At 41.0% G+C, this 24,532-nt stretch overlaps 1 protein-coding gene across 2 annotated transcripts; it reads left to right on the top strand.

Annotated features, from left to right (window-relative positions):
• LOC123663996 (biotin--protein ligase) lies at positions 1-23,978 on the top strand. 2 transcript variants are annotated; one of them, XM_045598631.1, is made up of 15 exons: positions 1-136; positions 332-591; positions 808-961; positions 1,918-2,300; positions 2,394-2,797; positions 6,036-6,231; positions 9,679-9,803; positions 11,099-11,231; positions 12,829-13,005; positions 15,551-15,736; positions 16,461-16,646; positions 17,294-17,397; positions 22,706-22,806; positions 23,207-23,423; positions 23,804-23,978. In XM_045598631.1, the coding sequence occupies exons 1-15, from the start codon at positions 1-3 to the stop codon at positions 23,976-23,978; spliced, it is 2,937 nt and encodes a 978-aa protein (XP_045454587.1). The 2 variants fall into 2 exon arrangements, 1 of the variants encoding a protein (XP_045454587.1); XR_006744730.1 differs by lacking the exons at positions 1-136; positions 332-591; positions 808-961; ... (9 more) ...; positions 23,207-23,423; positions 23,804-23,978 and adding an exon at positions 9,307-9,399 and having other exon boundaries at positions 9,679-9,758.
• Positions 23,979-24,532: the final 554 nt, after the last annotated feature.

Below are 24,532 nucleotides of genomic sequence, written 5' to 3' on the forward strand. Positions count from 1 at the left end.
ATGCTTTTTACACCGATTTACATTGCAATGACTTTTATTAAAACTTGGCGTATTCGGTCATTTAGAGCTCGTCTTTTGGAGTTTCTGAGTGGTAACACGAGTGTTGCATTTTGTAAAGTGCCTGAAAATGCTGCAGGTATGTAACTAAAATTTTTATCTTAAAAAGATTCATCAGGAATTGAATTGTGATTAAAATTTATTTAAATCTAATTAGACAACATGCAAGAAATTTTCATTTAGCCCTGCTAATAATAAAAAATGCAAAAGTGACATCATTTTCATCAAAATATTTTTTAAATGTCGTATATGTTAACTTAACCATATATTACAGAAACACCAACCCTGAGCTCAAAATTATGCACGAACCCAAAAAATGCATATTTGTGTGACCTTCTCGACTACACAAATGCCTCAAGGATATGCAGTATGAAACCCACCCAGTGTATAGAAATTAATGATTGGGTCTCCTGTACAGGGGGGTTGCCCTTGGGTTCTGAAGACACCACACCAATATCTGATTTAGATCTTGAATTACTATTGGAATGTGAAATGGATCCACATGAAGACAGCTCACAGCACAGTATAATTAATGTAAGATCAAATTACATAAGTTTTTGCATATCAGCCAGTATTTCATATGTTACATTGCTAATTGATTTCAAATGATTGCATATGTTTTATTGGACTTATGTCCAATGTTAAGTTTAAAATATTAATCTATTCAAGCGTCAAAGTTAATTAGTCATCATCTCATCAGATCATAGTCGTATATCAAAAAAAATTTAATTTACAATTTTTTAATTACAGTTGGAAACAATGGGGAAGCCAATAGCATGGAAGGCAGGTTCTCATTTGGCGATAGTTTTAAAAACAAACATTGAAAACCTTAGTATTGTTGGATTTAATTTTATTGGTGGAGAATACATCATTGACCATAAACTACCGGTTGTTAGGATACAAAGTAAGTATAGCGAAGGAAGGTATCACAAAATCTATAAAGTTTATCCTTAATTACATAAGGAAAAGAATACATAAAGTGTATTATTCAAAATTGACTAACATTAAAGCTGGCATTATAATTGGATAGTATTAATGTAATTTTGTTTTATAAATTAGTTATATCTTTTGTAATACAATTTGTCAGTACACAAACACAACAATTCTAAATAAAATAATATTGATTATATTCCTTATGGAACTGAAGAAACAAAAATATAAACGGTCATTGTAATTCAATCATCAAGTATCTTAAACTATTTTGTAAAAATACAATAGAAAAGTATTTACCTAGCAGAATAGTTTGTCTAGTTATGTATTTATATGTTTTAAAAATACACATTTAATGTTAATTTGGAATTGGATAATTGTATTAAATATCTGTCTCTGTATTTAAATAATTTAAATTTTAATCATACTGAAGACATTCTTATTAGGTGTATATATATATATATATATTTAAGTATGTAAGTGGGTTATTTATGTCAGAATATTGTATCATCTTCATTACATAACACACACATAAACATTTACATTTAATATTTATATAGACGCCGCGTTGGCGCAACGGTTACAGCCATGGATTGTACCTGTTGCGCTGGCGGTTGTGAGTTAGATCCCCGCACATGACAAAAATTTGTATTGGCCATACAGGTGTTTGCCGTGGTCTGGGTGTTTGTGCAGTCCTTGTGGGTCTCTCCACCGAGCCTCGGAGAGCACATTAAGCCGTTGGTCCCGGTTGTTATTATATACACCTGATAGCGATCGTTACTTATGGTAGGGAATATATCCGCCGATCCACGTTGGAGCATAGTGGTGGATTAAGCTCTGATCCTTCTCCTGCATGGGGAAAGAGGCCTATGCCCAGTAGTGGGATATTACAGGCTGAAGCGTATTTATATAAATCCTTTTTCTTTCTAGCTGTTCAGATATCTGGAGAACCAAATAAAGCTACTGATTTATCAATGAGAGGGCTCCGAAGTGAAATTCAACATAGTCTTAAACAATCCAGAGAAGAATTTCAGTGGCCTGTACATGCTGCACTATTACGTAAACTGTCAAAAGTAGTCGATATTAAATCTGATAGGAGGAGTGCTCCGGAAATGAATGGTGGAAGTGACCAAGTCTATGAATCATCTGTCAGTAGACGAAATGTTACACTAACTGATGTCAGTACCATCACAACTAAATCTTTGTCTGCTGAAGATGTCAATGAGCCAGAGACCACTAAAGCGTCTACTTATACTGAAATCAAAGTGTCAGAAAAATCGCCCGAAAAGGTTCCAGAGAAGCCATTAGAAACTGTATTACACAAATCTTCTGAAAAGAAAATTGAAAACTCTCTTGAAAATAAACTTGGCAAATCACCTGAAAAAACACTGGAAAAATCGCCAGAGAGAAAAATTACAGTTCCCGAAGAAGTAGTTCTTGAGAATGTTACTGTTGAAATACAACACAACATAACACCCAAGAAGTCTAGTCTGAAATTAGATCTAAAGAAGGGAACTAGTCAGATTTCATCTTCATTGTTAAATATTTCAAGTCAGATAAAATCTATTACAACTCACAAGCGAGTAGTAAGTACAACTGCGCCAAAACGACCACAAAGCCAGATGGAGACAACTACTTATATAAAAGAAGAAACTCCAACAAGTTCTCCGTCTCAAATGACGCCAAAGTCCACAAAAAGTTCCCGTCCATTAGTGAATACTAAGTCGCCAAATGTTTTAATTTATTCTGATAGTGTAGTGGCTAGAGATAACTTGGAAGCATCTTTGAAAAAAGTTTTAGATTGTGATAGGTAAGTGCAGTTCCTTCTGCTTTTGGTCCTAACATAAGAATAAATTATTGCAAGAAAGTTACTTTGAAAAAATTTTGGTCATTTTTATTTATGCTTGTAATTAAGTTAAATTTAAGGCACAGTACGAAATAACCTTGTTATAATTAAGTCTTATTGGCATTGCATAGATAAAATGTAAAACATTCCTAGTTCCTTTTTAAAGCCAATATCTATTTACAGATTTCTTTATTCCAATCAATTGGCACATATTCTCCATAGTAAATCAAAATTATTATTTTCTTATCCAGCTTGTTAACTATGGATAATATATCCAAAAATTTCGACATAGTTACTTAAGCCCTTAATTCTTGACAATTGCCTGGAGTCCTGGAATCCTTGAGTTCTGAACTCCAGACACTTTTTCTACATCCGTGAAGGTGATGGTACTTGGATTTCCCAGGGTATCTTCGGTTTTCTGGCTCACAAGAGTCTTAACTAGCAGCATTGTGGAAATTGGCAGTGTGTCAACCTGGGTTGCATACCTAGTCCTAAAACTTACTGACACACCTTGCCCTCGCACACTCTGATGATAAAGTCGAAGACATGTATGAGTATATAACAAAGACCATACATGACACTACTTCGGCTTCCTACAACGCTGTTATGGGAGACTTCAGTGATCAAAATGAGAGTGCAAGATCGCGATGAATCGAAAACTGGACCACACGGATTTGGGAGCAGGAATTACAGGGGGTAGTTGCTTGTTAACTTTCTCGAGTGGCAGTGGACATGGCAGAGCCCTGATACTGTGACGAGGAACGAGATAGATTTCTTCATAGCGAATAAAAGACATATTCTCAATGGTTAATAGATTTAACACCGGCAGCGACCACGGCTGGAGCGAGCGCTGTTGATGAAATCTACTGTCCGACCTTTGCTGCCCAAAATACTCTGTGTATTAATATATACTCTGAATAGTTCCAGCCGAAACTCCAAAATCGAGTGGATTAACTGGAAACCACAAGCGACGTGAACGAGATGTCTTCACTACGTTGTCACTTCAACGTGGTGAAGACGGTGTATACTCTGGATCGCAGACACTTTTCGCTGACGAAATTAATGAAGTAGTCCAAACTCTCGTGAAACCTAGGATCTGATAAAGCGGAGGCGTGAAATCTCCACTGCTTAAGCAGCTTCGCCAGAACAGAAGGCTCTTTCGAAAAAGCACAAACTCTTAAGGAGAGAACTTGGCTGCTCAAATATTAGGGAGTTTTTCCACTGAGGAGAAGTTTTCTTGCGATGCTTAAAATAGCGAATAGCAGAATCGTTTGTTCTCGCCCTCAGATTCGAGAAAAGGTCGAGAAATTTTATGGAGTGTTGTACTCGTCGAGCGAACACAATTCTGGGACTCGGGACACTGAAGAACCACGTATTCCATTGGTGCGTCAGTTTTTCGACAACATCTCGGATATAGTGGTCGACGACATTATTGAAGTGCCCTTAAGCTTAAAAACAGCCTCGGTTTGAAATAGCTATAGCGTCATATATAACCTACATCAGTTCATCATCATCAGTTCAGCCTAATACAGTCCACTGCTGGACATAGGCCTCCACAAGTTCGCACAAAAACGGAGTGGACTCATGTGTTTTGCCCATAGTCACCACGCTGGGCAGGTGGATTGGTGACCGAAGGACTAGCTTTGTCGCACCAAAGACGCTGCTGCCCGTCTTCGGCCTGTGTATTTCAAAGCCAGCAGTTGGGTGGTTATCCCGCCATCGATCGGCTTTATAAGTTTCAAGGTCGTAGTGGAACTGTGTTATCCCTTAGTCGCCTCTTACAACACGCATGGGAAGAGAGGGAGTGGCTAAATTTTTAATCCCGTAACTCAAAGCATATAACGTACATTCAGCAATTATAATTATACAAAAGACTGAAAAGTATAATCAGCCGCTGTGTAAGGAGTTTGTAGACTACGAAAGCCTACGAGTCGATCGAAACCTAGCCTGTCCTTTATTCTCTGCAGAGATGTCATATCGACTGGCGATATATCGAGATACTGAGGCGTGTGTACGACGTGGCGACGATAATCGTCCGGAGTAAGATAGAAGGATGAAACTGCTTACCAATATGCTGAAGGATGTCTTTTAGACCTTGGAGTGGTGAGTGACGAGGCATCATGGTCAACGGCGTATACATCTGTGATCTTCGTTTCGTCGACGATGTCGTTATCTTTGTGGAGACGTGAGAGGAGCTAGCAAAACACCGGGCGGCCTAAACATCCTTCCCTAGTCAGAGTCCCCCCGACGATGTCGTTATCTTTGTGGAGACGTGAGAGGAGCTAGCAAAACACCGGGCGGCCTAAACATCCTTCCCTAGTCAGAGTCCCCCCGACGAGTCAGTATCGATATGAATTTGGACAAAACATAAGATATGCTTAACAAACAAGTCGTACCGACACCGGTATCGGTATACGTACGAAGATACTAGTCTACGAATTCAAAGTCAAGAATGAATGTGCTATAAAGCGGGCTATGCTGGGGTCTCTCTCAAAGATTGGATCAGAAATGAGAGTATCTGCGAGTGAACGAAAGTAACCGACATGTAGAGTAAGCAAGTGGAAGTGGCAGTGGGCTGGTCATCTGTGTCGCAGGATCGATGGCCGTTGGAGCAGTCGTGTCCTGGAGTGGAAACTGCATATTGGCAAATGCAGAAAGGGCTGCTTTCCGGCCCGCTGGACAGACGATCTACGTAAGATCGCCGCTGAGGGTTTATAAGGACTGCGGAGAACCGGGAAGCTTGGTGTGAGTTTGGGAAGGCCTTTTTCCAGCAGCTGACTGTAATAGGCTGCAGCAAGCTAGTAAGCATATTTTATGCCAAACAATTATACACAAAAATTACATACAAATCGCTCTAGATATTTAAGAGGAGTGTGACAACAAACACCGAGAGAGAAGTATGTTGGATTAGTGACTATGAAAGTTTAAAATGTTATAAAAGATAACCTGTGTAACGTCAGAAGAACAACAAAGACAGAATTACATGTTGTATTTCATAAATTTATTACATCGATTCTGACAGGTTGAATAAAGACTGGACAGTTTTGACAATGGACTTAATTATTGCCACTGCGCCACATTTTAGATTGATAATTACCATCGATCAGGCAACTAATCGTGCAATAATTGTAACAGAACGCTATGATAAGGAAGGGGAATAAGATCAGTAAATAAATACGTGATAATTATATGTGGTGGTCAGGTATACGGTGTATGGCGTGTCACGTGAGACGCTGTGCGCTGGCGCATGGCGAGGGCGAGCCGCACTCGTGGCGGTGGCGGGCTGCGCCGGGCGCGCCGCTCCGCTGCTGCTGGCGCACCTGCTGGACGGCGGCCGCCTGCTGGCGCTCTGCTCCGACCTGCTGCACACCGTGCTGCCGCACTACAAGACTGCCGAGGTGTGTGAGTGTGTGTTAAACTCGTCACTTAGAGACACGCTGCTGCTGGCGCACCTGCTGGACGGCGGCCGCCTGCTGGCGCTCTGCTCCGACCTGCTGCACACCGTGCTGCCGCACTACAAGACTGCCGAGGTGTGTGAGTGTGTGTTACACTCGTCACTTAGAGACACGCTGCTGCTGGCGCACCTGCTGGACGGCGGCCGCCTGCTGGCGCTCTGCTCCGACCTGCTGCACACCGTGCTGCCGCACTACAAGACTGCCGAGGTGTGTGAGTGTGTGTTACACTCGTCACTTAGAGACACGCTGCTGCTGGCGCACCTGCTGGACGGCGGCCGCCTGCTGGCGCTCTGCTCCGACCTGCTGCACACCGTGCTGCCGCACTACAAGACTGCCGAGGTGTGTGAGTGTGTGTTACACTCGTCACTTAGAGACACGCTGCTGCTGGCGCACCTGCTGGACGGCGGCCGCCTGCTGGCGCTCTGCTCCGACCTGCTGCACACCGTGCTGCCGCACTACAAGACTGCCGAGGTGTGTGAGTGTGTGTTACACTCGTCACTTAGAGACACGCTGCTGCTGGCGCACCTGCTGGACGGCGGCCGCCTGCTGGCGCTCTGCTCCGACCTGCTGCACACCGTGCTGCCGCACTACAAGACTGCCGAGGTGTGTGAGTGTGTGTTACACTCGTCACTTAGAGACACGCTGCTGCTGGCGCACCTGCTGGACGGCGGCCGCCTGCTGGCGCTCTGCTCCGACCTGCTGCACACCGTGCTGCCGCACTACAAGACTGCCGAGGTGTGTGAGTGTGTGTTACACTCGTCACTTAGAGACACGCTGCTGCTGGCGCACCTGCTGGACGGCGGCCGCCTGCTGGCGCTCTGCTCCGACCTGCTGCACACCGTGCTGCCGCACTACAAGACTGCCGAGGTGTGTGAGTGTGTGTTACACTCGTCACTTAGAGACACGCTGCTGCTGGCGCACCTGCTGGACGGCGGCCGCCTGCTGGCGCTCTGCTCCGACCTGTTGCACACCGTGCTGCCGCACTACAAGACTGCCGAGGTGTGTGAGTGTGTGTTACACTCGTCACTTAGAGACACGCTGCTGCTGGCGCACCTGCTGGACGGCGGCCGCCTGCTGGCGCTCTGCTCCGACCTGCTGCACACCGTGCTGCCGCACTACAAGACTGCCGAGGTGTGTGAGTGTGTGTTACACTCGTCACTTAGAGACACGCTGCTGCTGGCGCACCTGCTGGACGGCGGCCGCCTGCTGGCGCTCTGCTCCGACCTGCTGCACACCGTGCTGCCGCACTACAAGACTGCCGAGGTGTGTGAGTGTGTGTTACACTCGTCACTTAGAGACACGCTGCTGCTGGCGCACCTGCTGGACGGCGGCCGCCTGCTGGCGCTCTGCTCCGACCTGCTGCACACCGTGCTGCCGCACTACAAGACTGCCGAGGTGTGTGAGTGTGTGTTACGCTCGTCACTTAGAGACACGCTGCTGCTGGCGCACCTGCTGGACGGCGGCCGCCTGCTGGCGCTCTGCTCCGACCTGCTGCACACCGTGCTGCCGCACTACAAGACTGCCGAGGTGTGTGAGTGTGTGTTACACTCGTCACTTAGAGACACGCTGCTGCTGGCGCACCTGCTGGACGGCGGCCGCCTGCTGGCGCTCTGCTCCGACCTGCTGCACACCGTGCTGCCGCACTACAAGACTGCCGAGGTGTGTGAGTGTGTGTTACACTCGTCACTTAGAGACACGCTGCTGCTGGCGCACCTGCTGGACGGCGGCCGCCTGCTGGCGCTCTGCTCCGACCTGCTGCACACCGTGCTGCCGCACTACAAGACTGCCGAGGTGTGTGAGTGTGTGTTACACTCGTCACTTAGAGACACGCTGCTGCTGGCGCACCTGCTGGACGGCGGCCGCCTGCTGGCGCTCTGCTCCGACCTGCTGCACACCGTGCTGCCGCACTACAAGACTGCCGAGGTGTGTGAGTGTGTGTTACACTCGTCACTTAGAGACACGCTGCTGCTGGCGCACCTGCTGGACGGCGGCCGCCTGCTGGCGCTCTGCTCCGACCTGCTGCACACCGTGCTGCCGCACTACAAGACTGCCGAGGTGTGTGAGTGTGTGTTACACTCGTCACTTAGAGACACGCTGCTGCTGGCGCACCTGCTGGACGGCGGCCGCCTGCTGGCGCTCTGCTCCGACCTGCTGCACACCGTGCTGCCGCACTACAAGACTGCCGAGGTGTGTGAGTGTGTGTTACACTCGTCACTTAGAGACACGCTGCTGCTGGCGCACCTGCTGGACGGCGGCCGCCTGCTGGCGCTCTGCTCCGACCTGCTGCACACCGTGCTGCCGCACTACAAGACTGCCGAGGTGTGTGAGTGTGTGTTACACTCGTCACTTAGAGACACGCTGCTGCTGGCGCACCTGCTGGACGGCGGCCGCCTGCTGGCGCTCTGCTCCGACCTGCTGCACACCGTGCTGCCGCACTACAAGACTGCCGAGGTGTGTGAGTGTGTGTTACGCTTGTCACTTAGAGACACGCTGCTGCTGGCGCACCTGCTGGACGGCGGCCGCCTGCTGGCGCTCTGCTCCGACCTGCTGCACACCGTGCTGCCGCACTACAAGACTGCCGAGGTGTGTGAGTGTGTGTTACGCTTGTCACTTAGAGACACGCTGCTGCTGGCGCACCTGCTGGACGGCGGCCGCCTGCTGGCGCTCTGCTCCGACCTGCTGCACACCGTGCTGCCGCACTACAAGACTGCCGAGGTGTGTGAGTGTGTGTTACGCTTGTCACTTAGAGACACGCTGCTGCTGGCGCACCTGCTGGACGGCGGCCGCCTGCTGGCGCTCTGCTCCGACCTGCTGCACACCGTGCTGCCGCACTACAAGACTGCCGAGGTGTGTGAGTGTGTGTTACGCTTGTCACTTAGAGACACGCTGCTGCTGGCGCACCTGCTGGACGGCGGCCGCCTGCTGGCGCTCTGCTCCGACCTGCTGCACACCGTGCTGCCGCACTACAAGACTGCCGAGGTGTGTGAGTGTGTGTTACGCTTGTCACTTAGAGACACGCTGCTGCTGGCGCACCTGCTGGACGGCGGCCGCCTGCTGGCGCTCTGCTCCGACCTGCTGCACACCGTGCTGCCGCACTACAAGACTGCCGAGGTGTGTGAGTGTGTGTTACGCTTGTCACTTAGAGACACGCTGGTAGCGGTGGCGGTGGCGAGATAAATCTGTTGATTCAGCTACGAAATAAGATTTTCAAACTGAGACGTGGTACTTTTTTCAAAAAAAGGTTTTTCGCACTTATTTCTCGCATTCAAATTATATTATTCCATGTAAATTATCTAATTAAATCACCGAAAAACGCTTAAGAGCTATTTTTTTCCCATTTACAAAACTTTTGATCTAATTTCTAATTAAAAAAATTTGCTATTTTTACAGATTAGAGAAAATGAAGTAGTTCAATTCTCGTACGATAAATGGAAGTCAGTCAAAATGAAACATCATATTTTCTGCTATCAAGCTTCGCCGGCTAAAAAACAGTTTTCCACTGAGAGCGATCGACAGTAAGAATATACCCATTTATTTAAACAAACCTCACCTTCGTATATATTCGATGGTGACTTTGCTTTAATTTTCTTTTACTTCTTTCTATAAGATGATTGCTTTAGATTTACCAAATTCAATTAATTGATAAAAAAAGTTAAAAGTATAAAAATATAAAGTGATCGTCTTACCTGTTTACTAACTATCTAAAGCTACAATTGATCAATGTTTAACGTTTATGTATGTATATATATGTGCTAATTGGAAAACGCTTTGCACAAAATATAGGAAAATAAATTAAATTGTAATAAAATAATCGAGTCTATAAGAGAAATAGGTTCAATTTCCGACTACCATTTTTGAATCTTCAAATTCCAGAAAATGTCTCTGTTTATAAATTCACTATCATTTCTCTTATTCTTGATGGTTAAGCAAAACATCATTAAACAGCATGCATTTCTTAGGAGAATTTTGGGTCATGTATATTTCTTTAAAACATATGCCACAATCAGTGACGCAAGTTTCACACTAAGTGGTGACATAAACTCCTAGAGAAAATTCTTTAGAGGACAACCTTTTTGGTGATTTTTGTAAGTTTGTCTTAAAGAGTGTGTTGGATTTTAAGCGTTTTTAATGGTTTCAGAGCGAGTCAGGACGCTAATATGTGTTGGTACGCAATACGCTTTCTATTATAATAGATAATCAGAGCTTACTTTTAGTACGCATATCGCTACTGTCCTGTTTCTAATTCTATCGCTATCGATGTGTAGTATGAAGATGCCTTAACGTCTTGTGCAATGCGTATTAGTCGTATGAAAAGTCTATTTAAGTTATAAAACGTTGTCAATATTGAGTAATTTGCTGTATATAGAAATAAAATTGCTTGGAATTTCTTCAAAAAATATATTTATGCTATTTTTGTGCTATGATCTTGGGAATGTAAATGAAGTTTTATTTTATTTTATTATCAAACATGATTAAAATTCGCAGTACTATTTTGTTACTAACATAAAATTAATAATTTTAGTAAGGCATGCGTTGAAACATTTTAAATATAAAAAAACGGCTTTTTGCTGAAATGTTTTAATGTGTATTTTGATTAGTGTTGTAGTGTTGTAGTGTTGTACGATTCGGTCGTTAACAACGAAATGCGCAATGATAATAATTGGTACATCACTAATCTTGATATATTCAAGAATACTCATGATAATGCTTTGGTATTTAATTTTTATTTAAAATAATGTTATAATATTAACTTTATAAAGAAGTATGATCTAGCTACATAAGTTTGTGCTAAAGATAAAAAATAATATAGGCCATCAAAGTATACGGGTCATCCTGGTCACGAGTTGGACATCCAAGTATTGGCTTCAGAAGAGACCTGGCGCACACCGTCCTTGCTGCGAGCTACAGACTTAACTAATAATGGCGTAGCGATATTCTCGCAGGTAAGATTTATATTTAGGGTCCGTGATTTAACAAGCTTTTCGCTTTCGAAAGTCAAAAGTAGGTTTATTATTAACCCCCGACGCAAAAAGAGAGGTGTTATAAGTTTGACGTGTCTGTCTGTCTGTCTGAAGCGGTTCCCCAACGCGATACTCGTACATACTTAGCTACTTTAAGATTGAGTTTCTTTAATTATTTTTTACTTTTTAAAGGCAACTCAAGTTATTGTGTCGGGGTTATATTTTAATTTTTAATTTAATTTTTATTTATTCTTAATGTACACCGAAATACAGACACATATAAAGAAAGATACAATACAAGATGTACAAAGGCGATCTTATCGCTAAATAGCGATTTCTTCCAGATAAGCTTAGGGTACTGGACACGATACAGTAGCAGCGGTTAGAAGTGTGTACAAATTAAAGAGGAAAAATCAATAATAAATAGATAAGAACTACGATATGATAGACTTATTTATTTATTTATTTATACTTTATTGTACACCACAACTACATTTCAAACAATAAACACATTAAAAAAAAAAAAAAAAAAACATTTACAGACTGTGAAGTACAATGGGCGGACTTATGGCTATTTAGCCATTTCTTCCAGACAACCCAAGATCAAAATCAAAAATAGTTTTCTTCAAATAGGCCCCGCAGTTGGTATTTTAAAAATAATGTATAAAAACTGTGTTTTAGTACAAAATTAGTAATAATATCTTGCATGAAATACGACGTTAATAAGTCCACACATGTTTATCAACTATGTAATCCTGAACCGAATAATACGCTTTGTCTCATCATCATCATCACTTCAGCCTAATACAGTCCACTGCTGGACACAGGCCTCCACAAGCTCGCGCTAAAAATGGCGTGAACTCATGTGTTTTGGCTGTAGTCACCACGCTGGGCCGGCGGGTTGGTGACCGCAGGGCTGGTTTTGTCGCACCGAAGACGCTACTGCCCGTCTTCGGCCTGTGTATTTCAAAACAAGCAGTTGGATGGTTATCCCGCCATCGGTCGGTTTTTTAAGTTCCAAGATGGTAGTGGAACTGTGTTATCCCTTAGTCGCCTCTTACGACACCCACGGGAAGATAGGGGGTGGCTATATTCTTACTGCCGTAACCACACAGCACGCTTTGTCTATTAATTTATTTCTAATGAACACTTTAAATTTGTGTTGAAACCGTCGCAAAATTGTTTGTGGGATTTTATTATACATGCGAATACCGAAACACAGAAAGGAGACGCCCCTTTGCCCAGTCGAAAAAGTTAATGAATATAACAGATAAACAAAACAGACTATACATGATTATTTTAATTTACAAATGTGGTGAGTAAGGAAACCAAAAATGCTGATGATGTACATGCAGTGATAGCAGATGATGTGTTAGCAGCGTCTGATGTTACAGGTGTCCATAGGCTGCGATAATCGCTTATCATGGCACAGATACTGTTTTGTTTCCTTAGTTGTATAGAAAAAATAAAAAGTTCGGTTAGGATAGATATCATAAACAGTCCAATTTGATATTCTGGCTACGACATATCTATCTCAGTATTAATTATAAGCCAGTACATTTACCTATTTTATTTCTAGATTCATTTAGAAGCAGATCCAAGCGACTATCTAGGTGAGGAGGGTATTCGAAGTAACGAAGCTAGATTAGAAATCCTTCACAAAATCCTAGGAGACATTCTAGGTCTCCATGTTAAGGACTCCCGGGAAATATCTCAAATAGAATATACACGGGGCTATTTCCTCGGAAACCACGTGGTAAGACTGTTTCTATTATAGTTATCATCACCCGCATCGCCATCTTGTTATGTCATGGTAGCAATTGCTGAATTTTGGCGTTTATATTGTAGTAGGTACTCGTATATCAAAATTATTCAATACATAATTGTATATAATTTTTTACTTTAGTATAAACGTCAATTGCTAAAATGTAAACGTCAATGTTATTAAGTAAATTATTCAAATAGTGGTTATGTGCATACTTTAGAAGTAATATGAGTGATTTTAAAGTCTTAAAATATTAAAATGTGATTTAGGAGCTTTTAGAAACACCGTCATTTGGTATGTTACTTTATAATTGTGTCTGATGATCAGAAATTGATTAATATTTATTTTTCACACAGTCCTTGTACACACAATTATGTTTATACGTAGTAATAGTAACACATATACGTTATAATTTTGTCTTATTTAAATATAGACACATAGAAAATTCCAAATACACAAAACATACATACATAGACACCAAAGATAACTAATATTATTAAAACCCATATGACGCACCTATGTAAAACAATGTAAAGTTATAGGCCCCTGTATCTGTAGTAAATTATGTACATATTTACAAAGATTGATAGTTTATTTGGGCTTCAAGCAGTACAAAATACTAAAACAATATTTGTTCAATTAAACCCAAATAAGCTATTTAACAAGAAACATCTTTAGTTTCGAGTATTGTACTCATTATTTATACCCAATATTCACTGCACTAGGAGCCTCCGCCCACGTTTGATAGTAATACTAAATAATCTGATGAATGGATCAAAAATAGAACCACATCAAACGTGTTTTTGGTAAAATTGAAATTGGCGCATACTGGCCGATCTGATATCGGTTGAAAATCAAACCAGAATTCTCTTATTCTCTTCTATTCTTTTTCTAGGAATAACCAACTACTTTCTTCTATAGATTCATCTTTTTACGTTTTGTATACCTAAAGACCGTTTTCCAAAAAGGCTGGCAACGCACCCACTCCCAAAAGGGTCGCAGTAAAAGGGTTTACATATTCAAACCAATAAATAAATAAAATAAATAACGCTTTACACTCAACAGCCCCTCTAGGATCAACTCCTGGGTCGGGGGGAATGGAAACACACACAATAGACAAAGTACAAACGCCCAGACTGCGGCAAACATATATATGGCCAATACAGAGTACGCACAAGTACGCACCAGTGACGCACTTATTTGGTAAAAAAAAAATTATCATGCCGATTATTGGAGCTAAAAAATGTCGTTGGCGGAGGATCTTAATTATAGGACATATAGCACGGTACACATAGAGTGCGTACATAACGGTGGTGTTTGTTAGGGCGGATGGGCGGCGCGGGCGGGCGGGCCGGGCCACGTGACGGTGTGATGCCCGGTGAGCGGTAGCGAGCTAGCGTAGCGCTTGCTTCACTGAGATTTTACGAATATCATATCAAGGTGTTTTTAAATTATTACTAATTTGTACAATCAAAAGCTTGGTAATAGTAAAATCGATCGAAACATTTACGAACTCATATTGAATTTAAAGTCTTTTAGTTCATACTTCTATACTTTTTACTTGGCTATTATTTATATTGCAAATGGTTTGCTGAATCAGTTCGTAAGAATGTCTTCGTTGAGTAGTTCTGTTTTCAGCACATATATTGCTCATTTGAATAAATATTCAAAATACACAAAAATTAAAATTAGACTTGCATTAGTTATTTATAATTCTAATATTGATTGATTTCGGTTGTAAGGTCCGCGCTACATAAAAAGAAAAATTCTGATATAAATATTCCTAAAATTTCATTGCGTGTGCATATTTTTTATATTTCATAGCTTAAACTGTGCAGCATGTTATTATATCTGGACATTGCAAGCACTATTTTAAGTATCAATTCTTATATATATTTTGTTAGCTAAATGTATGAAACGAAATATATTTAACAGATAAGATTAATAAATAATTTACAACTAGAATTATATTTTAATAATTAGAATTAATATTTAGAATTATATTACTAGCGAATGCTATTTGTAGCATAGAATAAAAAAATACTTATTATTAAACTGTTGTGTGACGCTTTACGTGTTGCTTAAAATGCTAAATGACAATGCAAAATTAAGAGCTACTTAATTGTTTTTAGTGCATTACAAAAAATCTAAAAACTGTTCTTTTTTTCACGTTTATATTTGGCATGTATTTTAAAAATTATTGCTATTATTATTGACTATATTTCAAATTATAAGCTATAATTATGTATAAGTATTTGTATATATATTTAATGGAGGGTGAGTTTTTTAAGAAAAATTAAATTCGACACTAAATATGAATTTTAAAAAAATCATAGAAAAAATTCTTACCATGGAAAATAAAATGTTTCTTTTTTTTTTATAAATTGAACACAGGTATACCACTTGTAAAATAATTTTGAAAACTTTACGGTGTATAAATACTTTTGATTTTCCTATAATCAAATAACCTATAACCAAAGTTTTTTTTTGTATTACTTTAATACAGATTATATAATGCTTATAACTGTTTTGGTAGCAAAAAATGTCGCTCGTGGACAGTTGGTGCCCGGCGGTCGAAGGCAGGCGCGTTCAGAAATTCGACGACTTTACGATACAGTGGTGCATGAGAGATGAAACGCCCCTCCAACCCCCCTCGGAAAACTTCTTACCTGTTTACCTGTATGAGTGCCCGGAAAACTTCTCGACTGTTGAGTACTTTGATGTGAGTTTTAATCTTGTTTCTATTATAAATTTATGTTTCTCTATACATGATTTCTTTCAAAAAAAACTTGAGATATATCGTGTATTTATCATATAACCAAATAAATAACCAACAAACATCCTGCAACTTTGATGCCTGTTTGAGAATTGTTACCACGGTGTTTAATTTGTCAAACTTTAATTAGAAAATTTTTATTAGTCTAAAATTTTATAAAATTTCAATTTAATTACACAATTTCTTTTTCTTGTACTGTGTGGCTACGGTACTAACGAATTTAGCCACCCCCTCTCTTCCCGTGGGTGTCGTAAGAGGCGACTGAGGGATAACACAGTTCCGCTACCACCTTGGAACTTAAAAAGCCGACCGGTGGCGGGATAGCCATCCAACTGCTGGTTTTGAAATACACAGGCCGAAAACGGGCAGCAGCGTCTTCGGTGCGACAAAGCCAGTACTGCGGTCACCAACCCGCCTGCCCAGCGTGGTGACTATGGGCAAAACACATGAGTTCACGTTATTTTTGGCGTAAACTTGTGGAGGCTTATGTCCAGCAGTGGACTGTATAGGCTGTAATGATGACACAATTTCTTTGCAAAAAAAGGACACATGACTTTTGGGCACAGGGAGGAGAGTTTATCTAAAACTTCACCAGATATCACCACGGGGAGTAGGGGGTTAAAAAGTTGTTACGTAACAGAAAGTAAGTAATAACAGAAACGTGTTCCAGAACCTGAGTTCCGTGCACGTGGGGCGCGCCATGGTGTACGCGGACGTGGTGTCGTCCACGGCGCGCGTGGCGCGCGGGCTGGCGGCGCACGCGGCGGGCGCGGCGGCGCGCCGCCAGAGCGCCGCGCGCGGCCGCGCCGGCAACCGCTGGATCTCGCCGCCCGGCCAGGCCGCCGTGTCGCTGCAGGTCCCTTTTATTTGCGAACACAGGCCAATCGACTTTATTGCTTTTATTTATTTAATTTGTTTCAAATTTCCACGGTTGATCGCATACGCTGCCGGGAGAGGTCGTAAACGTTTTTCTTTTTTAATTTGCTGTTCTGGAAGTAACATAAGATTATTACTCGCCGCGATTATTATTATTAGATTATTATTAAACGCCGCGTTGGCGCAACGGTTACAGCCATGGATTGTACCTGTTGCGCTGGCGGTTGCGGGTTCGATCCCCGCACATGACAAACATTTGTATTGGTCATACAGGTGTTTGCCGTGGTCTGGGTGTTTGTGCAGTCCTTGTGGATCTCCCCACCGTGCCTCGGAGAGCACGTTAAGCCGTCGGTCCCGGTTGTTATCATGTACACCTAATAGCGATCGTTACTCATAGTAGGGAATATATCCAACCCGCATTGGAACAGCGTGATGGATTAAGCTCTGATCCTTCTCCTACATGTGGAAAGAGGCCTATGCCCAGTAGTGGGATATTACAGGTTGAAGCGTATTACTACAAAAGGTATGAGTGAATTAGTACAAGGTTACTAGAAATAGTCAGATACATGTCGGTAGTGCGCTACCCGCGGCGCGCTCGCGCAGCTCGCAGTAGTGGTGTGTGCGCAGGTGCGGCGCCGCGTGTCGCGCGCGCTGCCGCTGGTGCAGCACGCGGCGGCGCTGGCGGCCGTGTGCGCGCTGCGCGAGCCTCCCTACGGCGCGCTCGACCTCAGGTCCGTCTGACTCGCACTGTGTTCTCATACGATTTGTAGGTGCTGGTGCCGTGCGGTGATACAATCACTGTATGACGAGGCTCAAGCGACCGAGAAGCGATATAAAAATTTTTTATTTATTTATTTATTTATTTACTGATACACCAACAGCATAACATACTAAACATTACAATATCACGTTCATGTACATAGTCCGGTATGCATGCCAGTTACGGGTGCATACATCACTCGCCTTAGAAGACATTAATTAACAATTTTAGAGTTGCAGCAAATCATAAAAATATAGCAGAAGTATAACAATTAAAAAAAAAAAGAATAGTATAAATATCAAATTAAACATTATATTTATGTGCAGAAATGTGCGGTAAGTTTTTTTTTTAGACTTGTCCCTGAATCATGAAAGATATCAAAGTCTTTAATTGACGCGGAGAATCGATTGTACTCAGAACACATCCTCGATAATGGAGAATGTTTAAGAGCATTTGTTCTACCTACATGTTCAACAAGTATGTTATTAATGGGCTTTCGTGGATATCTGTACGGGATTTTAAAATTTATTTTATCAAGCAATTCACCGCATGCAATCTGTCCCGATATCAACTTTTTGAGGAATGTTAAATCTAGTATTATGCGGCGATTATAAAGTGAAATCATTTTAAAGTGTTTCAGCCGTAAGTCATAGGTGGCCTTATGAGAGATGCCCGAAGTGTGGTATGCCAGGTATCTAGTAAAAGATCTTTGTAGTCTCTCTATACGTTGAGATGGTGCTACGTATTGGGGACTCCACACAACCGATGCAAATTCGAGTTTGCTGCGAACCAGTGAGTTATAAAGGATTATTTTGGTTTGAGGAGAAACAAATCCTTTGGTGTTTCTTTTAAGAAAACCTAACATCCTGGCCGCTTGTTTTACCGTTGTGTCCATGTGCACTTTAAATTTCAATTTTGCGTCCATTATCACGCCCAAATCTCGAATCTCCTTAACCTCCTGTAACGTATCGGACTGTAATTTATACGCTGATGGCAATTGTACTTTTTTCTTTGTGTACTTAATGTGATAAGATTTCTTCGTGTTTATAATCATACCGTTTAATTTACACCACACATTTATTCCATCAAGATCAGCTTGGATGAGCTCTACATCATTATTCGTACTGACAGTTTTGAATATCTTGAGATCATCAGCAAAAAGGGAGTATTTACAATGATGTATAGAAGAAATAATGTCATTTATAAACACTGAGAAGAGAACAGGACCCAAATGGGATCCTTGTGGTACTCCTGAATACGCAACATACTCATGTGATACGTGACCGTTTAGCACCACAAACTGAAGTCTTTTTGCTAGGTATGACTCAAACCACTCAAGTAAGGTCCCACCCACACCAGACTTTCTCAATTTATGTATAAGACGCGAGTGACACACCTTATCAAAAGCGCTCGAGAAATCCATGTATATACAATCCACTTGTTGGCGTCTATCTATTTCTTTACTAAGGTAGGACATAAATGACACCAAGTTCGTTTGAACAGAACGTCCCTTGCGAAACCCATGTTGATATTCTGAGATCTGGCTTTCCAAGTGGCGCGTGACAATTGGGCAAACAAGGGATTCAAACAGTTTAGGTATACATGAAAGTATGGATATAGGACGGTAGTTTTTGACGTCTTTATTGTCACCTTTTTTGTACACAGGAACGACCTTTGCCTTTTTCCACAACTCAGGAAACACCCCGTCATGCAAAGACCTGTTGAAAAGCAGTGATAGTGGCAGAGCAAGAGTAGGGCCGCAGCGCTTCACAAAGATAGGAGGGATCTCATCCGGACCAGCACCCTTAAAGATATCTAGTTTATTAATGGCACGTTTGATTTCATTTTCACTAAATTTAATTTTACTCAAGTATGACAGACCGTGCACTGTGGACTCTAGACTATCAGGTAATACTATGTTACTAAACACTGATGAAAAATTTTTAGCAAATAAATCTGCGATTTTTGTACCAGTGTTAGCAGTTTGGTCATCAAGGGTCATTTCGGCAGGTATCGTAGTTTCACCACCTCGCCTATCCTTGATAAAGTTCCAGAAACATTTAGGATTCCCGATAATATTATTCTCAACCCGTTTTTTGTAATTTTGTAGGCATGCGTCTATCATTTTTTTACTTCGTTCACGAAGTAACTCATACTCTAACCTATCGCGTGGATTTTTGTATTTCATAAACTTTTTCCGCTTGCTTTCCTTCTCCAAGATTATTTTAGTCAGAGACTTACTAAACCATGAGGGGAACCTGCTTTTCTTTGGTCTCGAAACGGGGACGTATGTTTCCACGGTATTGTTCAATATACGGTAAAACACTGCGGTCATCTCGTTTACGTTTTGACACTTATCGAACTGTTTTGGCCAATTAATTTCCCTTAGATGAGCTAAAATTAGATTATAGTTCGCTTTGAAAAAATTGGGTCGGGGTCTTTCGGCTGATTTAAGAAAGTGTGGTTTTAGTTCCGGTACAATAATCAATAAAGGAGGATGCTTTCGGTCAATTTTACTTATAATATTTAAAGAATTAGTAACTTCTAACGTAATGCAGTTAGTCAGAACAAGATCCAGCACTCCGCCATCCTCGTTAGGAAGAGGGTTCATTTGTGTAATATTATTCAGCGCCATGAAATCAGTGAGTGCCAGACCTTGCGGTGAACCATAATTAAATGCACTACATGAAACACCATCCACGCCGCGAGACCAACCAATAAAGCCCATGTTGAAGTCTCCCAATATTATGACTTGGTCATTTCCGTCTAAAATATCGCTAGTATGCTCTAAAAACCGAGTAAGGCTTTCCAAATTTACTGGTGGGGGAAGGTATACCGCGCAAATTAATATTTTTGTGACAATGTTATTTGTTTTTACATCAATTGAGACCCATAGGTCCTCCGCATCGCTCTCCCAGTTTGAATGTCTGGAAGAAGGAATATGATTAGAAACAGCGACCAAAACTCCTCCACCGTCTTTTTTAGTAGTTTCTGAGCACAATCGATCTCTCCTATAAACAGTATAACGCTTATCTATAAATTCCGAATTCGTTACTTTACTATTGAGCCACGTCTCAGTAAATACAATTACGTTGTAGTTATTAATCAGAATATTTGTAAAAACATCCTCTGTTTTGGTTCTTAAGCCCCGCACATTCTGATAATAAATATTTACAGCCATTGTGAAAAACAATTATATAACTACTACTTGGATAATTCTAACACTTATCGAATACTAATACTAAAGCAACAATTTTAAGCTTTCGTCGTTTTTGATGTGAATAGCATGACTTTGCTCGTTTTTCCTCGCAAGTATTCTTCCATCCCGTATCCACACAAACTTGAACCCAGTCTCCTTGGCTTTCTTTCGGGCTGCGGCATGTAACTGTTTATTTGTGAGAGTAAGGTGTTCAGATACGAATACGGGTTCGCGACGTCCTCCGAGTCCAAGATGTTCGGTGCTGAGCTTATTATCTTTGTTCTTTTTATTGAATCGCGTCACTGCAGCCAACAGTTCATCGCGGTGTCGCTGACTGCGAAGCTTTACAATGACAGAACGGGGACGATCACTCTCCTTGTTTAATTTGGCAATTCTTGTTACATGCAGTATATCAGATTCAGCGATAGGACTCTCGACAATTCTTCCAAGTTGTTCTACAGTGTTTAGGAGGTTCTCCGACTTATGTTCGGGAATGCCGGTAATTTCAACGTTACAAACACGCATGTTTTGCTCTATCTGCACCAGCCTATCCGTCAGGTTTTTAACCTGTGATGCTAAGTTTTCATTCTTGGACACCAATTTATTGATTGTTTCCGATTTCTCGTTAACAGACATTATTAGTGCATCGTACTGTTTACTGATAAACGACAGGGACTCCTGGAACTCAGATACTTGAAGGTTTAAGTTGGTTAGGTGTTCGGATACTAGGGATTTAATAGTGTCAGTGATTTCCTGTTTTATAATTATGCGCAACCTCTCCTCGGTTACACAAGAATCGCCGCTATCAGACTTGGAACATTTATTCTTCACTCTCATGGTAACACTACTCTCTTCAGCTGGGCTCAGGATGCAATCCTCCTTAGAAGCGATAGGATGACCAGTGGCACGTACAGGAGTGTTCGAATTACCTGTCTTTGGTAGTTTACTGCGACATTGTTGGCAGTTCCATTTAATCCTACTTTCAGCATCCATCTGATAAAAGTGCTTAGATGTCAAGTTTGCGCAAAGCAGATCGTACCCAAGCTTACACGTGACACAAGTCATATACTCCCTCCTTGGCAGTGAATTTTGACACCCAGCACAAGTCTTCTGCGACGACATCGTACAGAACCAAGATGAGCGCAAGAAACAAACGAGCAATGTCCACTCAACTTTCTTTCACTTACGTTTAAAAAAAAAAAAAAATATAATAAAAAAAGTTAAAGAAATTTAAGCAAAGAAAAAAAAAAATTATAACAAAAAAAATGTTTTTAAGGAAGGATTTGATCCTTCGCCCTAACGAGTGTGCAGACGACCGGCAATCTGTGTGTTAGACACTAGACCACTCAGTACTCGTTTGTGTGCAGCGAAATTTTCAATCCGTATGAACTTTTTACGATTACTTCTTTGTAATAACGGGTAGATGTTAATGAATAAGTCCAATCCTTTGTTCACTAAGTTCAATTTATACATCAACAACGAAAGATTTCAAACAATTTTTTCCGTTTTAACACTCATTCACACACTTATTAATTACCGTTTCACAACACTTCGTTAGATTTTTATCTACTAAACACGCTGATACAACTCAATACTAGGATTTTGTGAATATTTAACCATTTACTAATATTTATCTTCCAGAACCACAGAAACACGTCTTCTCTCGATAAGCAAAAAAGTGATCCAAATAGAGGGCACTGTGCCAGTAACTACACGCTTATCCATAAATCCTAAAGATGGCGTTCGGAAATTAATATATTCTTCTTTTTAACTAAGTAGAGACAAACAATGACAATACAGCATTTTACGCACGCACGCAAGCACGCACGCACGCACGCACGCACGCACACACACACTCACGAACACACGCGCACACGCACACATGCGCACACGCGCACACACACACACACACTTTGTGTTTTAGACACTATATATTACACACACACCCGTAGTAATTGTAAAAGAGAATAGGACCAACAGTTCTACTCATTTTAAAACATTAATAGTAATTATAGTCACTCATTTTAAATGTAAATGATTGTTAGAATAGGTTTTAAATATTTCATTTTTTCGTTACTAGAATAAAATGGCCTAACGATGTGTACTACGGACGCGAGATGAAGATCGGCGGCACCATGACCACAGCCAATTGTGTCGGCGACGATGTTATGGTCGAAATAGGTATGTTGTATTACTTAGCGGGGAAATACATACTTATATTTTAATTGATTTCCTAATCTGTTTTTTTTTTTTTTTTGTAGAGCAAAATTTTAATCCTTTGCACTTTTTTCTCAGCGTAACAAGATCTTTAAACGTAGATTCTAAACTGATTTTAAAATTAAAATAAATGACATTTTGATATAAAATGTTTAAAGATTTTATTCATAAAATTAAAGTAATTTTTGATTTATTATTTAACATTATGATTATTTGTTGTTGGGTAAATTTAAATGGTATATCTTTTTTTATAATCCGCAAATTAATTGTTAAAATGTCGTCTAACTAAAATATTACTTAACAGATAGGACATTTTCAAACAAAAAAAAAAATTGAACGAAAAACCAACTCTAAATATTTTCAGGCACGGGCGTGAACATATCCAACAGTATTCCGACGACATGCGTCAACGACATAATATCGGAGTACAACAATAAAAACGGTACGACACTGCCACCGATATCGATTGAAAAGTTCCTCGCTCGGTACTGTTCGCAACTTGAGATATTACTGGATATGTTGGATGATGATAGCGGAGTTGAAGCCTTCTTGGAACTGTACTACCAGTACTGGATGCATAGGTAAGAGTCATTTAGTAATAGACAGTAGATTTTTGTTATTATACGGGCTAACGTACAAGCGTAAAGTCTGGAAAACCTCAATACCAAAAACTGAACTGACTACTGAAAAACAGTATTATTTCGCTGTTAAGAAATTGTGATGTTTTCTTGGAACAATAAATATCGAAAATTATACAGACTTGGTAATGCTTTTTAAATACATATCAAAAAATAAGTGTTGTGCTGAGTAATCTATATTCATAAACATATAAATGTTAAAAGACAATCAACTAACCATAGATATTCTGCCTCTCGTTTTACTTAACATCCATCCATAAATAACTGTTACAATTTTATATTTATTTACAATCCAAATTATTACTGAATAATTTTATTTTAAGTGGGGAAGAGATCAAAGTGAAAAGTAGCGAAGACGGAAGTCCGATCGAAGGCACTATATCCGGTTTGGACTCATCTGGATGGTTGCTGGTGAAGACTCCCAGTGGGGAGATTAAAGTTTCGCCCGACGGTAACACCTTCGACATCATGAGTGGACTGATAGCACCCAAGTTTTAATTTTATAATCGAATTTAATTTTTTTGCTTCTATGGCGCCTAACGATGCCGGAATATCGAGAATTTCGGGAATATCAGGAAATGGGGGGTGTTAATAATCTCCATAAGTCCCGTAGACTCAAGTGTTCAATAGTGACCGTGAAAGCTTAAAAACTTTTATCAAATTATATATATTTAATGATCTTATTAGTGCTAGTAGCTTTTGAAAATAATTTTGAGTAATTATTCAAAAGTTGGTGGATATTATTTGGGTGGTGAATTTTTTTACATTTGACGTTTAATGTAATGCCTTTAAGATTGACACTTAAGGGGTTACACACGGTCACACGGTCTTATACACAGGTCGTGCAACTACAGTGGTGGAGGTACGTCGGCTTAATGGTTGCGCTTTTCTTTTAAGTTTACGGCCACTAGAGGCATGAAGATCGTGGATCGATGGATGTGCTGTGCAACGAAGACAGAATAGCATTCTGTTTCTCTTTTTATCAGACGTACCGCATTTATCTTTTAAAATATAACTAGTTACAATGAAACGTCACTCAAACGGCGTGTGCA

The sequence above is a fragment of the Melitaea cinxia genome, chromosome 21, assembly GCF_905220565.1.
Source record: "Melitaea cinxia chromosome 21, ilMelCinx1.1, whole genome shotgun sequence".
NCBI classification, from domain to species: domain Eukaryota; kingdom Metazoa; phylum Arthropoda; class Insecta; order Lepidoptera; family Nymphalidae; genus Melitaea; species Melitaea cinxia.

Bases quoted from the DNA above. Each gene is read 5' to 3' on its own strand.
- LOC123663996 (XM_045598631.1), top strand. From the start codon at position 1: ATGCTTTTTACACCGATTTACATTGCAATGACTTTTATTAAAACTTGG. The intron at 2,798-6,035 runs GTAAGTGCAGTT...TGTGGTGGTCAG, and splicing joins AAAGTTTTAGATTGTGATAG to GTATACGGTGTATGGCGTGT. The intron at 16,647-17,293 runs GTCCCTTTTATT...GTGTGTGCGCAG, and splicing joins AGGCCGCCGTGTCGCTGCAG to GTGCGGCGCCGCGTGTCGCG.